At 40.7% G+C, this 15,439-nt stretch overlaps 1 protein-coding gene across 6 annotated transcripts in view; it reads right to left on the reverse strand.

The window, feature by feature from the left end:
• Window positions 1-15,439, reverse strand: part of Dlic (dynein light intermediate chain) — a 98,499-nt gene that overhangs the window by 22,182 nt on the left and 60,878 nt on the right. For 2 of the 6 annotated variants that reach the window (XR_011393706.1, XR_011393709.1), the window contains one exon: window positions 515-796. The exons of 3 other annotated variants lie outside the window; for them this stretch is intronic. Coding sequence is in view for 1 of the 3 variants with exons in the window: in XM_070098242.1 (XP_069954343.1) it covers window positions 2,978-3,015 (38 nt within the window). In the remaining 2 variants the exon portion in view is untranslated. Of the gene's footprint in view, window positions 1-514; window positions 797-2,974; window positions 3,016-15,439 lie in introns of all 6 variants that reach the window. One more of the 6 variants, XM_070098242.1, reaches the window with a different exon arrangement.

A 15,439-nucleotide genomic window follows, 5' to 3' on the forward strand; every position in this document is an offset into this window, starting at 1 on the left:
AGATTTACTACTGAAATGGCAACAATTTTGCTAAATTTCAGACTAGAATTGACCTGAAATTGGCTCCAACGTATCAGAAATATTAGATTTCGGCAATTTATCTGAGGAAGGGTAGGGGTAGGTCTAGCTGCTGACGTTTGGCAAGTGGAAAGTGTTGACTCCAGTTCCAGAAGTGTAAAAAGCACTTTATAAGAATAGTCTCTGCTAGAAGAAAAGTTTAAAGGCACTCTCTCTCTCTGGAGCCCCTGAGATATACCTGGAGTCTACCTGGAGGGTGTTCTGGGGATCAACACCCCCTTGGCCCAGTCCTTGACCAGGCCTCCCAGTAGATCAGGGCCTGATCAACTAGGCTGTTACTGCTGGCTGTACACAGTCCAAGGTACGAACCACAGTCCGGCTGGTCAGGTACTGAATTTGGCTCTCTCTCTCTCTTGAAGGCAGCCAGGGGTCTATTGGTAATTTCCCTTATGCCTGATAGAAGGCTGATGAACAGTCTTGTGCCCCAAATACTTACTGTTTTCTCTTAGTGTACCAGTGGTGCCCCTTCTTTTCATTGGGGGTATGCTACACCATCTGCTCAGTCATTTGCTTTTGTAGGGAGTGATTTCTGTGTGCAGATTTGGGAGCAATAGCTCTCGGATTTTTTGGGTGTAGATTATGATGCATCTCTCTTGCCTGCACTCCAGCAAGTACAAGTCAAATGTTTCTAAGCATTCCCAGTAGTTAAGGTGTTTGACAGAACTTGTGTGTGCAGTAAAGGTTCTATGTGCATTCTCTAGATCTGCAGTATTCCAGCCTAGAGAGAACAAGTGATTTAAAAAGGATCATCATTGGTCTGACAACATCTAGAATAGATAATGCTCAAGAAGGAGAAAGATACAAAGAGCAGACTGCATACCACTTGTTCAAGATGTGGGCTGCAGCGTAATGCAGCAAAGAATGAACAAAGATTTGATGGTGTAGTATACCAGTGCATACAAGAAGTGCACTTTCGTTAAAAGTTCCCTTGGGAAAAGGATCTGATGAATGCAATAAAATATAGATCAAGACAGGACAGAAAACAGTGGAGCACAATTTAGGTTCTTGTAAACAGACACAAATGCCAGAAAACAGAGAGCAGCACCTGAAGCTCACCCCAATTACCCATGAGGCCTCAAATATTCCACTGAAAATAAGTCATGATTTGCAAAGAGAAGTATACTGGTAACATGATGCAGTGGGTGTCTACAGACTAGGAGGGTTAGTAAAGTCCACATGTGGAGGTAGCAGAAAACGCATAAGCAGCGAAGGATTGGAAAGCTGCAAAGAAAGGAATTGTGTACATGGTTTAGAAAATTGAGGAAGTGTGATGGGAAGTGGAGCAGTGTCCATCATTGGTTTTGTCTCAATATATTCAGAAGTAGCTTCAAGCACTTCAGACAAGGAAGCTGCAGATAGTACGACATCAGAGACAGAAGGGAGAGAATCAGTAAAGATCGGAGAGATGATGGAGGTTACCAAAGAAAGGGGAGGGGATGAGAAGTTAGAGTTAATTTTGGAGGAAACAGGAGAGGAGGGATCTGCATGATGGATAGGATGAACCTCCACACCTGTAACAGACACATTAAGAGGTAGTAAAGTACTAGGCACATAGACTGGAAAGGAAAAAAATGTTTGGGAAGGACAAAAGGGTTAAAGAAGATTTGAACTTTGGAGAAGTAGAGGGGTGGGAGGTCTTGTAGACATAGATATAATCGAGCGAGATGATGAAGACTTGAGGACAGTTTGAGGCGATGAGGTAGGGACCACGGTGTCCAGGACTACAAAAGATTGGGAACAAAGGTGACTGTGGAAGTTGTGACCACAGAGGAGATGGTGGAAGTAGGTACCACTGAGGTTGAAGGCCGTTTAGTAACTCTAGAATAATAAAGTAGTGGAAGTCTCTCATGGAGATGAGAGACTGCCATGGCATAAGTGAAACCCTCTTTCTCTTTGAGACCGCAGATTTCTTGTTCTTTAAAGTAAACTTGGCAACGGTGTGAATAAGCCTGGTGAGCCTCATTACAATTAAGGCAGGTATGGTATGGTCAGCAGCACCACACGCAGGGCATTCTGCCATGGACCTGCAATATTTCGCTGGGTGGCCGAAGTCCCAGCAATTCCTACACTGTTGTGGTGTAGGGATCAACTCCCGGACATGTAAACGATGTCCCAATATAAACTGAGAACAAAGTTCTTGGGAGTCATGTAGCCTTCTGCTACATGAATGGAGCTGTCTAATTTCACACAAGCAATATTATGTGAGAAAGATGAGACAGGTAGGGTGAAACCTTGGCTGCCAATTTGTGCCTTTTCATTCACACAGAATTCTTTAAGAATAAATAACAATTAGAGTAGATATGCAGATACTTTAATACTCTAATAAGTATATATAACTATCAATATGAGATTTAAATGAGCACTTGCCTTCTTGAAAATGTACTAACATTGCACTGTAATCACAGTCTCCCATTCTTTCTACCCCAAATGATTAAATCCACTATAACTGTAATGAAAATTAGAAGAAAATGGGAAATTTAGCAGTATAATTATATTTGTGTCTATATTCTATAAACTGTGTTTAGTCTTGGTCTTTATTTTTACTGGAACTTCAGTATAAAGATAACACTGCTAGTCCCCACAAGTCCAAAACAGTAGAGTTCAACTGTACAATGGAAGCCAGCCTACACCATATTAGAAACACTACCTTCTGTGAAAATTCAAATTTGGGACAGAGGCTATCAGCCCACTGTGATGACCACACCGCAACCATACACAAATGCAGTTTATTTCTCAAGTGTTTGCATGAATGAAATTAACAAGGGTAATACTTCAGCAGAGAAAAAGGAAAGGGCTTAAGGTGCACAAATGAGTAATTTACTTTAAGAACTTGAAAAGGTATATGAAAATCAAGGGACTAAATATATCTATCAATATTGAGTGAACTATTTCCCACCTTTTAAAGTAGGGTGGCCCATGCTGGATCTTCTCCCAACACTTCAGCCACATGCAAATGCAGGTAAAATAAATGCACTGTCAAATATTACAAAGTGGATAAGGGATGGAAAATTGAGTGAATACTTTGTCAACACTACTGAGGCATACACTATACCAACAGAAAATATTGCAAGGTATGAATACAATGTGTATTATAATGTATAAGATTCCTGAGGTATTGTGTATGCTAAAAGAAGGATAATTAAACCTTCCAGTCATGTGGAAAGTGTTAAAAGTTAACCAGACCCTCAACAACACTAACAAAAATGCTGAGCACAGTCATTTAAAATGCAAAAAAAAAAAAATTATAACTAGTCATCTTTCCCATTTTTTTTTTTTTTTGAGATACCTAATATCAATAGAAATCATAAGTAGGAACATATCATCATCCCCAATTATGACATCACATGGTAGTTTAACAAAATACCCCCCTATCAACTTCTCCCCCCCCCCCAACAAAAAAAAAAAATTACCAAGGGCAGTTACAAAACCCTATAGTACCATACATTTCATTTTAGGTTATTTACTTAAAAAAAAAATCACTAAAAAATATCTACATTATTCCTAAATCAGCAACAGTATCCATGAGTTAAATAACACCAAACAACTGAAGAAAATTGTAAGATAATATACATTTGTAAAATATTTTAAGTAACTGTAGTGGGGCATCAAAATTTTAACAACATATTATGTAAAGCTATTAATATTAATTACTATTCTATTATTACATCCAGGAAGAGAGCACTAAACCCACAGAGGTCATACAGCACCTAGGAAAATTGGAGGCCATCAGGTTCAATCCAAGGAAAGGAAAGTCAGATCCAATTCTCTGGATCAAAAGCCTCTCTGAAGGGAACAAACATTCAATAAACTGCCACAAGAGGGTTACAAATCCCCAAATCAATATGGCACAGAAATAACCTCCATTCAACAGCATGAAACTAGAGCAAAGTTTTTGGGTGAACTAGAAACCATCATTTGAAGAGGATCTCTAGTCTGAAGAAAATAGCACAATTTTCATACTGATGAACGAGTTATTTTTTTATAAATTATATACTCAAAACAGGTGCATGCCTGACTCAATGTGATATTATACGATCAAGACATATGTACTCTGTACCAATTTGAAGCCATGTACTATTAACATTATTGAGACACTGTACTTATTTAATCCCATGAAAAAATAAAAAATAATTAAAAAAGTACCTTTAATTACAACATTCAGAAACTATGCTGGCAATGCCAATATATTTAAAGAAGAAAACTCATTTAAAAAACGTAAATAAAAATTAGGTAGTAGGTTGGTAGACAGCAACCACCCAGGGAAGTACTACCGTCCTGCCAGATGACTGTGAAACAGAAACCTGTAACTGTTTTGCATGATGGTAGGATTGCTGGTTTCTTTTTCTGTCTCATAAACACGCTAGATAACAGGGATATCTTGCTACTCCTACTTACACTTTGGTCACACTTCACAGACACGCACATGCATATATATATACATACATCTAGGTTTTTCTCCTTTTTCTAAATAGCTCTTGTTCTTCTTTATTTCTTCTATTGTCCATGGGGAAGTGGAAAAGAATCTTTCCTCCGTAAGCCAAGCGTTTCGTATGAGGCGACTAAAATGCCGGGAGCAATGGGCTAGTAACCCCTTCTCCTGTAGACATTTACTAAAAAAGAGAAGAAAAACTTTATAAAACTGGGATGCTTAAATGTGCGTGGATGTAGTGCGGATGACAAGAAACAGATGATTGCTGATGTTATGAATGAAAAGAAGTTGGATGTCCTGGCCCTAAGCGAAACAAAGCTGAAGGGGGTAGGAGAGTTTCAGTGGGGGGAAATAAATGGGATTAAATCTGGAGTATCTGAGAGAGTTAGAGCAAAGGAAGGGGTAGCAGTAATGTTAAATGATCAGTTATGGAAGGAGAAAAGAGAATATGAATGTGTAAATTCAAGAATTATGTGGATTAAAGTAAAGGTTGGATGCGAGAAGTGGGTCATAATAAGCGTGTATGCACCTGGAGAAGAGAGGAATGCAGAGGAGAGAGAGAGATTTTGGGAGATGTTAAGTGAATGTATAGGAGCCTTTGAACCAAGTGAGAGAGTAATTGTGGTAGGGGACCTGAATGCTAAAGTAGGAGAAACTTTTAGAGAGGGTGTGGTAGGTAAGTTTGGGGTGCCAGGTGTAAATGATAATGGGAGCCCTTTGATTGAACTTTGTATAGAAAGGGGTTTAGTTATAGGTAATACATATTTTAAGAAAAAGAGGATAAATAAGTATACAAGATATGATGTAGGGCGAAATGACAGTAGTTTGTTGGATTATGTATTGGTAGATAAAAGACTGTTGAGTAGACTTCAGGATGTACATGTTTATAGAGGGGCCACAGATATATCAGATCACTTTCTAGTTGTAGCTACACTGAGAGTAAAAGGTAGATGGGATACAAGGAGAATAGAAGCATCAGGGAAGAGAGAGGTGAAGGTTTATAAACTAAAAGAGGAGGCAGTTAGGGTAAGATATAAACAGCTATTGGAGGATAGATGGGCTAATGAGAGCATAGGCAATGGGGTCGAAGAGGTATGGGGTAGGTTTAAAAATGTAGTGTTAGAGTGTTCAGCAGAAGTTTGTGGTTACAGGAAAGTGGGTGCAGGAGGGAAGAGGAGCGATTGGTGGAATGATGATGTAAAGAGAGTAGTAAGGGAGAAAAAGTTAGCATATGAGAAGTTTTTACAAAGTAGAAGTGATGCAAGGAGGGAAGAGTATATGGCGAAAAAGAGAGAGGTTAAGAGAGTGGTGAAGCAATGTAAAAAGAGAGCAAATGAGAGAGTGGGTGAGATGTTATCAACAAATTTTGTTGAAAATAAGAAAAAGTTTTGGAGTGAGATTAACAAGTTAAGGAAGCCTAGAGAACAAATGGATTTGTCAGTTAAAAATAGGAGAGGAGAGTTATTAAATGGAGAGTTAGAGGTATTGGGAAGATGGAGGGAATATTTTGAGGAATTGTTAAATGTTGATGAAGATAGGGAAGCTGTAATTTCGTGTATAGGGCAAGGAGGAATAACATCTTGTAGGAGTGAGGAAGAGCCAATTGTGAGTGTGGGGGAAGTTCGCGAGGCAGTAGGTAAAATGAAAGGGGGTAAGGCAGCCGGGATTGATGGGATAAAGATAGAAATGTTAAAAGCAGGTGGGGATATAGTTTTGGAGTGGTTGGTGCAATTATTTAATAAATGTATGGAAGAGGGTAAGGTACCTAGGGATTGGCAGAGAGCATGCATAGTTCCTTTGTATAAAGGCAAAGGGGATAAAAGAGAGTGCAAAAATTATAGGGGGATAAGTCTGTTGAGTATACCTGGTAAAGTGTATGGTAGAGTTATAATTGAAAGAATTAAGAGTAAGACGGAGAATAGGATAGCAGATGAACAAGGAGGCTTTAGGAAAGGTAAGGGGTGTGTGGACCAGGTGTTTACAGTGAAACATATAAGTGAACAGTATTTAGATAAGGCTAAAGAGGTCTTTGTGGCATTTATGGATTTGGAAAAGGCGTATGACAGGGTGGATAGGGGGGCAATGTGGCAGATGTTGCAAGTGTATGGTGTAGGAGGTAGGTTACTGAAAGCAGTGAAGAGTTTTTATGAGGATAGTGAGGCTCAAGTTAGAGTATGTAGGAAAGAGGGAAATTTTTTCCCAGTAAAAGTAGGCCTTAGACAAGGATGTGTGATGTCACCGTGGTTGTTTAATATATTTATAGATGGGGTTGTAAGAGAAGTAAATGCGAGGGTCTTGGCAAGAGGCGTGGAGTTAAAAGATAAAGAATCACACACAAAGTGGGAGTTGTCACAGCTGCTCTTTGCTGATGACACTGTGCTCTTGGGAGATTCTGAAGAGAAGTTGCAGAGATTGGTGGATGAATTTGGTAGGGTGTGCAAAAGAAGAAAATTAAAGGTGAATACAGGAAAGAGTAAGGTTATGAGGATAACAAAAAGATTAGGTGATGAAAGATTGAATATCAGATTGGAGGGAGAGAGTATGGAGGAGGTGAACGTATTCAGATATTTGGGAGTGGACGTGTCAGCGGATGGGTCTATGAAAGATGAGGTGAATCATAGAATTGATGAGGGAAAAAGAGTGAGTGGTGCACTTAGGAGTCTGTGGAGACAAAGAACTTTGTCCTTGGAGGCAAAGAGGGGAATGTATGAGAGTATAGTTTTACCAACGCTCTTATATGGGTGTGAAGCGTGGGTGATGAATGTTGCAGCGAGGAGAAGGCTGGAGGCAGTGGAGATGTCATGTCTGAGGGCAATGTGTGGTGTGAATATAATGCAGAGAATTCGTAGTTTGGAAGTTAGGAGGAGGTGCGGGATTACCAAAACTGTTGTCCAGAGGGCTGAGGAAGGGTTGTTGAGGTGGTTCGGACATGTAGAGAGAATGGAGCGAAACAGAATGACTTCAAGAGTGTATCAGTCTGTAGTGGAAGGAAGGCGGGGTAGGGGTCGGCCTAGGAAAGGTTGGAGGGAGGGGGTAAAGGAGGTTTTGTGTGCGAGGGGCTTGGACTTACAGCAGGCATGCGTGAGCGTGTTTGATAGGAGTGAATGGAGACAAATGGTTTTTAATACTTGACGTGCTGTTGGAGTGTGAGCAAAGTAACATTTATGAAGGGATTCAGGGAAACCGGCAGGCCGGACTTGAGTCCTGGAGATGGGAAGTACAGTGCCTGCACTCTGAAGGAGGGGTGTTAATGTTGCAGTTTAAAAACTGTAGTGTAAAGCACCCTTCTGGCAAGACAGTGATGGAGTAAATGATGGTGAAAGTTTTTCTTTTTCGGGCCACCCTGCCTTGGTGGGAATCGGCCAGTGTGATAATAAAAAATAAAAAAAAAAAACTTATAAATTGTTACCCCTCATTCTAATTCTAATCCTATTTTGTACCATGTTTAGTATCTTACTGTTGAATTATGGTATACCATTATTTTCATTTTTACCTTTACATCTGCCCAGAAAAGATCTGGATATGTGATGAAGAGTAGAAATGTGTTGTGGAAAGAGGAAGTAAGGGTTGGTATCCATGCTCCATCACTTGCACTAGGTTGTCTGATATGACTTCACCTCCAGTCAAAATGAGGGAACCTCACAGACATCACTCCAACACACTACCACACATCTGAATTGTTAATGGCTGATGATGCCATGCTTAATGGGTGAGGAGGAAGTCACATACACACCACTTGCTTACCACCAATATTCTACAAATTTTTTTTGATCGCAACTTCAATAAATTGTACATTTATCTTTTCCATATGGTCGTTTGTTGTGCATGTCTGGTTACCCCCACCATTTCTATTTTTGTACAATCTTGTCAAAAATGTAATTTTTTTTTTTAAGTCTTGTGTCTGATAAAGGCCTCTTATTTGCCGAAAATACCATTTTGAATTTTTTTTTCATAATTTCCGGGTTAATTTCATGAATTTACAATATACAGTGGAACCTCTACTTATGAGTGCATCCACGTGCGAGTTTTTCCAGATACGAGCAGCTGCTCGGTCAACTTTTTGCTTCCAGAAGTGAGCAAAATTTCCAGATGTGAGCGGGCCTCAAGGGAGGTTAATTGACACTGGTGAGGGGGCTCTTGCTCTTGATTTAGGGAATTGGATCTCAGTTGTCTGTTGGACTATCTTATTGAAACTTGGGCAATGTGTGATGAAAAGATGCTTAACGTACAACAAAAATTAAAGAAATCGGACTATAAATAATGGAGTTCACTTCTCAGCCATTAGCCTCCCCTTAGCGGTATATTTTCGTATGGTTTTTACGGTTGTATTCTCGTTTTATTTGGTCTCATGTGATAGAATGGAAGATATACTACAAAAATAAACATGATTTTAATTGGTTTCACGATGAAAAGTACCTTGAAATTGAGCACAAAATAGCATAAATGTTCGATTCTTTGGTGACATCAGTGGTAGACATCATGAGGTAGCAGTGGCAGACAACATGAAGCAGCAGTGGCAGACAACATGAGGTAGCAGTGGCAGACAACATGAAGCAGCAGTGGCAGACAACATGAAGCAGCAGTGGCAGACAACATGAAGCAGCAGTGGCAGACAACATGAAGCAGCAGTGGCAGACAACATGAAGCAGCAGTGGCAGACAACATGAAGCAGCAGTGGCAGACAACATGAAGCAGCAGTGGCAGACAACATGAAGCAGCAGTGGCAGACAACATGAAGCAGCAGTGGCAGACAACATGAAGCAGCAGTGGCAGACAACATGAAGCAGCAGTGGCAGACAACGTGAAGCAGCAGTGGCAGACAACGTGAAGCAGCAGTGGCAGACAACGTGAAGCAGCAGTGGCAGACAACGTGAAGCAGCAGTGGCAGACAACGTGAAGCAGCAGTGGCAAAGTGTAGCATTAAGAGTGTAGCAATTAAGTGAAGCACTAAGAATTTTTGGGGTTATCCTAGGTTCTCTACACATGTAGTCAGGAGCAGGAATGGCCACTGTGGTAGTCCTATAAACCCCAACAACAATGGCTGCTGTCACCACCACTAGCCACATACCTAATGACATGTATTTTATTCATTCTAGTGTATATATCATGTTTCTATGTTATTAGTATTGTTCATTATGTCATATTACATGAATTGGGATAGATAAATAAGCTGTAGAGTTGATATTAGGGAAATTATTAAAGTATTTTCTCGTGCCTGGAATTCCACTGGAATGAATTAATTCCATTTCAATTAATTTAAATGAGGAAAATTGACTCTGCAAACGAGCAAATCCAGTTGCGAGCAAGGTCATGGAACGGATTAAACTCATAAGTAGAGGTTACACTGTACAGTGGACCCCCGCATAGCGACCTTAATCCGTGCAAGAGGGCTGGTTGTTATGCGAAATGTTCGGTATGCGAATGAATTTTCCCCTAAGAAATAATGGAAATCAAATTAATCTGTGCAAGACACCCAAAAGTATGAAAAAAATTTTTTTACCACATGAAATATACATTTTCCTACACACAAAGAGAAGGATACATGCACAATAGTAGAGTAGTACATGCACAATATATATTGTGCATGTACTACTCTACTAAATGAAGAATAAATGACACTTACCTTTATTGAAGATGCAGCAATGACTGATGAGACACTGTGTCCTGGGAGTGCCTTTTCCTCCTGAGTACTGTAGGTCCTGTTTGGCATTTTCTTCCAGAACAGGCCTTATCACACTGTGTATGCCACTACGATTCTTAAATCTCTCAAACCAACCTTTGCTGGCTCTAAATTCACCAATATGAGCACTAGTTCCAGGCATTTTCCCTGTTCACCTGGGTGTTAGTCGACTGGTGTGGGTTGCATCCTGGGAGACAAGATTAAGGACCCCAATGGAAATAAGTTAGTCCTCGATGATGCACTGACTTTCTTGGGTTATCCTGGGTGGCTAACCCTCTGGGGTTAATTGTTTCTTGGTATTCTCAATAAGCCACACCAACAACGGTGCTACAGCAGCAGCAGCAGCTGACGGTGGTACAGCAGCAACAGACGATGCTACAGCAGCAACAGACGATGCTACAGCAGCAGCAGACGATGCTACAGCAGCAGCAGACGATGCTACAGCAGCAGAAGACGATGCTACAGCAGCAGCAGACGGTACTACAGCAGCAGCAGCAGCAGCTGACGGTGGTACAGCAGCAGCAGACGATGCTACAGCAGCAGCAGACGATGCTACAGCAGCAGCAGACGATGCTACAGCAGCAACAGACGATGCTACAGCAGCAGCAGACGATGCTACAGCAGCAGCAGACGATGCTACAGCAGCAGCAGACGATGCTACAGCAGCAGCAGACGATGCTACAGCAGCAGCAGACGATGCTACAGCAGCAGCAGACGATGCTACAGCAGCAGCAGACGATGCTACAGCAGCAGCAGACGATGCTACAGCAGCAGCAGACGATGCTACAGCAGCAGCAGACGATGCTACAGCAGCAGCAGACGATGCTACAGCAGCAGCAGACGATGCTACAGCAGCAGCAGACGATGCTACAGCAGCAGCAGACGATGCTACAGCAGCAGCAGACGATGCTACAGCAGCAGCAGACGATGCTACAGCAGCAGCAGACGATGCTACAGCAGCAACAGACGATGCTACAGCAGCAGCAGACGATGCTACAGCAGCAGCAGACGATGCTACAGCAGCAGCAGACGATGCTACAGCAGCAGCAGACGATGCTACAGCAGCAGCAGACGATGCTACAGCAGCAGCAGACGGTACTACAGCAGCAGCAGCAGCTGACAGTGCAGCAGCAGCTGACAGTGCAGCAGCAGCTGACGGTGGTACAGCAGCAGCTGTACCACCAATAGTAGCGATGGTTGATTGGGGTTTATTATACAACCTGGCCAGCTCGGAGACACGCACTCCACTTTCATACTTATCAATGATCTTTTTCTTCATCTCCATAGTAATTCTCACCCTTATTGCTGTAGGGTTGGCACTAGAAGCCTTCTTGGGGCCCATGGTCACTTATTTTCCAGAAAAAATCACCAAAAACACTGAAATAATACGAAATGTTCCGATTGTATGCTTGGATGTTACCGCGGAGGCTGGCTGGTAAACAATGCCACCGGCGGAACACGTGAGCGTGGCTCAGGCCGCACATTGGACGCGTCTCGGACGAAGGGCGGTGAGCGGGTTTTTGGGCGGTATGCGAGGCAAAATTTTAGTGATCAAAGCGTCCGGTATGCGGATTGTACGTTATGCAATGCGTCCGGTATGCGGGGGTCCACTGTATATTAAATCTTTGGAGGGGGGGGGGATATTGTCAGTTTGGAGGGAGATCTGAGGTGTAGTATCTGAGTGCTTATGCAAAGACCGTGACTGTGTGTGAGTGATGGTGAAAGTGTTGAATGATGATGTAAGTTTTTTCTTTCTTTTGGGATTTTTCTTTCTTTTTGGGTCACCCTCCCTCGGTGGGAAACAACCGATGTGTTAAAAAAAAAACATTAAATCTGCAGGACTGCAGATGAACAAGGTTTTAGAATGGGTAGGGAATGTGTAGATCAAGTGTTTACATTGAAGCATATATGTGAACAATATTTAGATAAAGGTAGGGAAGTTTTCACTGCATTTATGAATTTAGAAAAGGGACATGATAAGAGTGGATAAGGAAGCAATGTGGCAGATGCTGCAAGTGTATGAAATAGGTAGTAAGTCAGTAAATGCTGTAAAGAGTTTTTATGAGGATAATGAGGCTCAGGTTAGGGTGTGTAGGAAAAAGGAAGATCACTTCCCAGAAAAAGTAGGTCTTAGACAAGGATATGTAAATTCACCATGGTTGTTTAACATATTTACAGATGGAGTTGCAAAAGATGTAAATGCTAGTCTTGGAGGAGAGGTGGGATTGAATTATGGGGAATCAAATACAAAATGGGAGTTGACAGTTACTTTTTGCAGATGATACTGTGCTTATGGGAGATTCTAAAGAAAAGTTGCAAAGGTTAGTGGACGAGTTTGGGAGGGTGTGTAAAGGTAGAAAGTTGAAAGTGAACGTAGATAAGGGTAAGGTGATGACGGTATCAAACGATTTAGATAAAGAAAAATTGGATAACACATACACTTTTGTGTGGGTGTGAAGCATGAGTTTTAAGTGCTGTAGCGAGGAGACGGCTGAAGGCAGTGGAGATGTCATGTCTAAGGGCAATGTGTGGTGTAAATACAGCCTATCCTCATTTAGCGAAGTACTCTTTTACCAACAACTCGGACTTATGACGGGCTCTCTGACCAATATTCATACATAAATAATGTATATTACAGCTGATTTCCTCTATTCTGTTTATTTCAATATACAGTACACAACTGTATAAACATTTAAAAATATACCAGAAATGTTATAAATGGGGCAAAGGTGACATTAAAACAATATCAAAGATGGTGGACACAGACTAATTACCATTATAGTATGCTCCTCACTTAGCGACGAATTCGTTTAACAATGTGGTCTTGGGAACGGAACTCCGTCATTAAGCGAGGAAAGGCTGTATTGTGCAGAAAATTCGTTGTGTGGAAATTAGGTGATGTGGAGTTACTAAAAGTAATAGAGGGCTGCAGAGGGGTTGTTAAGGCGGTTTGGTCATTAGAGAATGGAACAAAGTAGAATGACTGAGAGCGTATAAATTTGTAGGGGAAGGGAGGGAGGGGGTCATCCTCAAAATGGTTGGATGGAGGGGGTAAAGGAGGTTTCGTGGCCGAGGGGCTTGGACTTCCAGCAAGCGTGCGTGAGCATGTTAGATAGGAGTGAATGGAGATGAATGGTTTTCGGGACCTGACAAGCTGTTGGAGAATGAGCAGGGTAATATTTTGTGAAAGGATTCAGGGAAACTGGTTAGCCGGACTTGACTCGTGGAAATGGGAAGTAAAATGCCTGCACTTTAACCCTTTGACTGTCGCAAGCCCATTTTTGAAACTGTCATTCTATGTCGCAAAATTTTTGGAAAAAAAAAACAAAATTATTCTCATGAAATGATAGAGAATTTTTTCCCAATGCTAATGACACCAAAAGTACAAAATTTGATTGAAAACTTACGGAATTACGCTCCCGCAAAGTTAGCGATCTCGGCGATATATACACATCGGCGATTTCGCCGACTTTGAGCCCTATTTTTGGCCAATTCCATTGTTCCAGTTGACCAAATTCATAGCTATTTCTTTAGAAATCCATTTTTTCTATCGAGTACAAGAAACAGCTCATTTACCGATTTCAACTACCCAATAAAGTGGTCAGAAATTGGCAATTTGGCCAATTTCAAGCAAATTAAAAAAGATGCCAATTTCAAAACAGGGTCCAGAAAAAACAAAGCAGACATTCTTGGCACTAAAATAACATATCCTCTGTTCATTAGTCAAGTCTTCAGACCCCTCTTACATTACTCTTGCTTCCTATTTTGATTTTTTATTCACACAAAAATAGAAGATTGAATGTTATGCAGATTACTGCATTATTGTAAAAATGGTATAAATAACATCAGACTCCCCAGTTGATGTGTATTGGACATGTGGTGTGATTTGCTTACTCTTGAACATTGGTAAAAATCGAACATTTCCGCTACTTTGAGCTCAATTTCAAGGTCGTTTTCATCGTGAAACTAATCAAAATCATCTCTATTTCTGTACTATGTTTTCCATTCTATCAAATGAGACCAAGAAAACTAGAATATAACCATAAATACTATACGAAAATACACCTCAAAGTCGGTGTTTTAACCCTTTCAGGGTTTCAGCCGTACTACTATGGCTTATGCACCAGGGTTTTTGACGTACTAGTATGCCTAAATTCTAGCGCCCTCAAATCTAGTGAGAGAAAGCTGGTAGGCCTACATATGAAAGAATGGGTCTATGTGGTCAGTGTGCATGGTATAAAAAAAATCCTGCAGCACATAGTACGTAATGAGAAAAAAAAAACTTTGACCCTGTTTTTGGAATAAAACAGCGACTTTGCACTGTATTTTCGTATGGTATTCATTGTTGTATTCTAGTTTTCTTGGTCTCATTTTATAGAATGGAAGACATATTACAGAAATTGAGATAATTTTGACTGGTTTTACAAAGAAAACTACCTTGAAATTGCGCTCAAAGTAACAGAAATGTTCGATTTTTACCAAAATTCAAAAGTAAACAAATCATGATATGCATCCAATACATGTCAACTGGTGAGTCTAATATTCTTTCACAAGTGCGCTGATAATATTTATACCATTTCTACACCAATGCAGTAGTCTGCATAACAGTAAATCTTCTATTTTTTTGTGAGAATAAAAATTCAAAGTGGAAAGCAAAAGAATGTAAGAGGGACATGCGGACGTGACTAATGAACAGAGGAAATGTTATTTTAGTGCCAGGAATGTCTTTCTTGTTTATTTGGGACCCTATTCGGAAATTGGCATCTTTTGAAATTTGTGTGAACTTGGCAAAATTGCTAAATTCTGACCACTGTATTGGATAGTTGAAATCGGTAAATGGGTGGTTTCTTGTACTCATTCGATAGAAAAATGGAGTTCTAGCAAAATAGTTATGATTTTTGTCGACAAGTACACTGGAATTGGCCGAAAATAGGGCTCAAAGTGGGCAAAATCGCCGATGCGTAAACATCGTCGAGACCGCTAACTTCGTGAGAGCATAATTCCCTAAGTTTTCCATCAAATTTCATACTTTTGGTGTCATTATGATTGGGAAAAGATTCTCTATCTTTTCATAAGAACAAAAAAAATTTTTTTTTTTTTTTTGAAATTTGGTCGACCCTGAGAACAAGTCTCTGAGAGGGCCTGTTGACCCTGAAGGGGTTAATCCAAAAACACAGTCGGAATTTTTTCTTCTCATTATGCACTGTGTGCTGCAGGATTTTTTTCTACAGTGCACACTGAACACAACCCAT

Source organism: Cherax quadricarinatus, chromosome 61, assembly GCF_038502225.1.
Source record: "Cherax quadricarinatus isolate ZL_2023a chromosome 61, ASM3850222v1, whole genome shotgun sequence".
NCBI lineage: Eukaryota > Metazoa > Arthropoda > Malacostraca > Decapoda > Parastacidae > Cherax > Cherax quadricarinatus.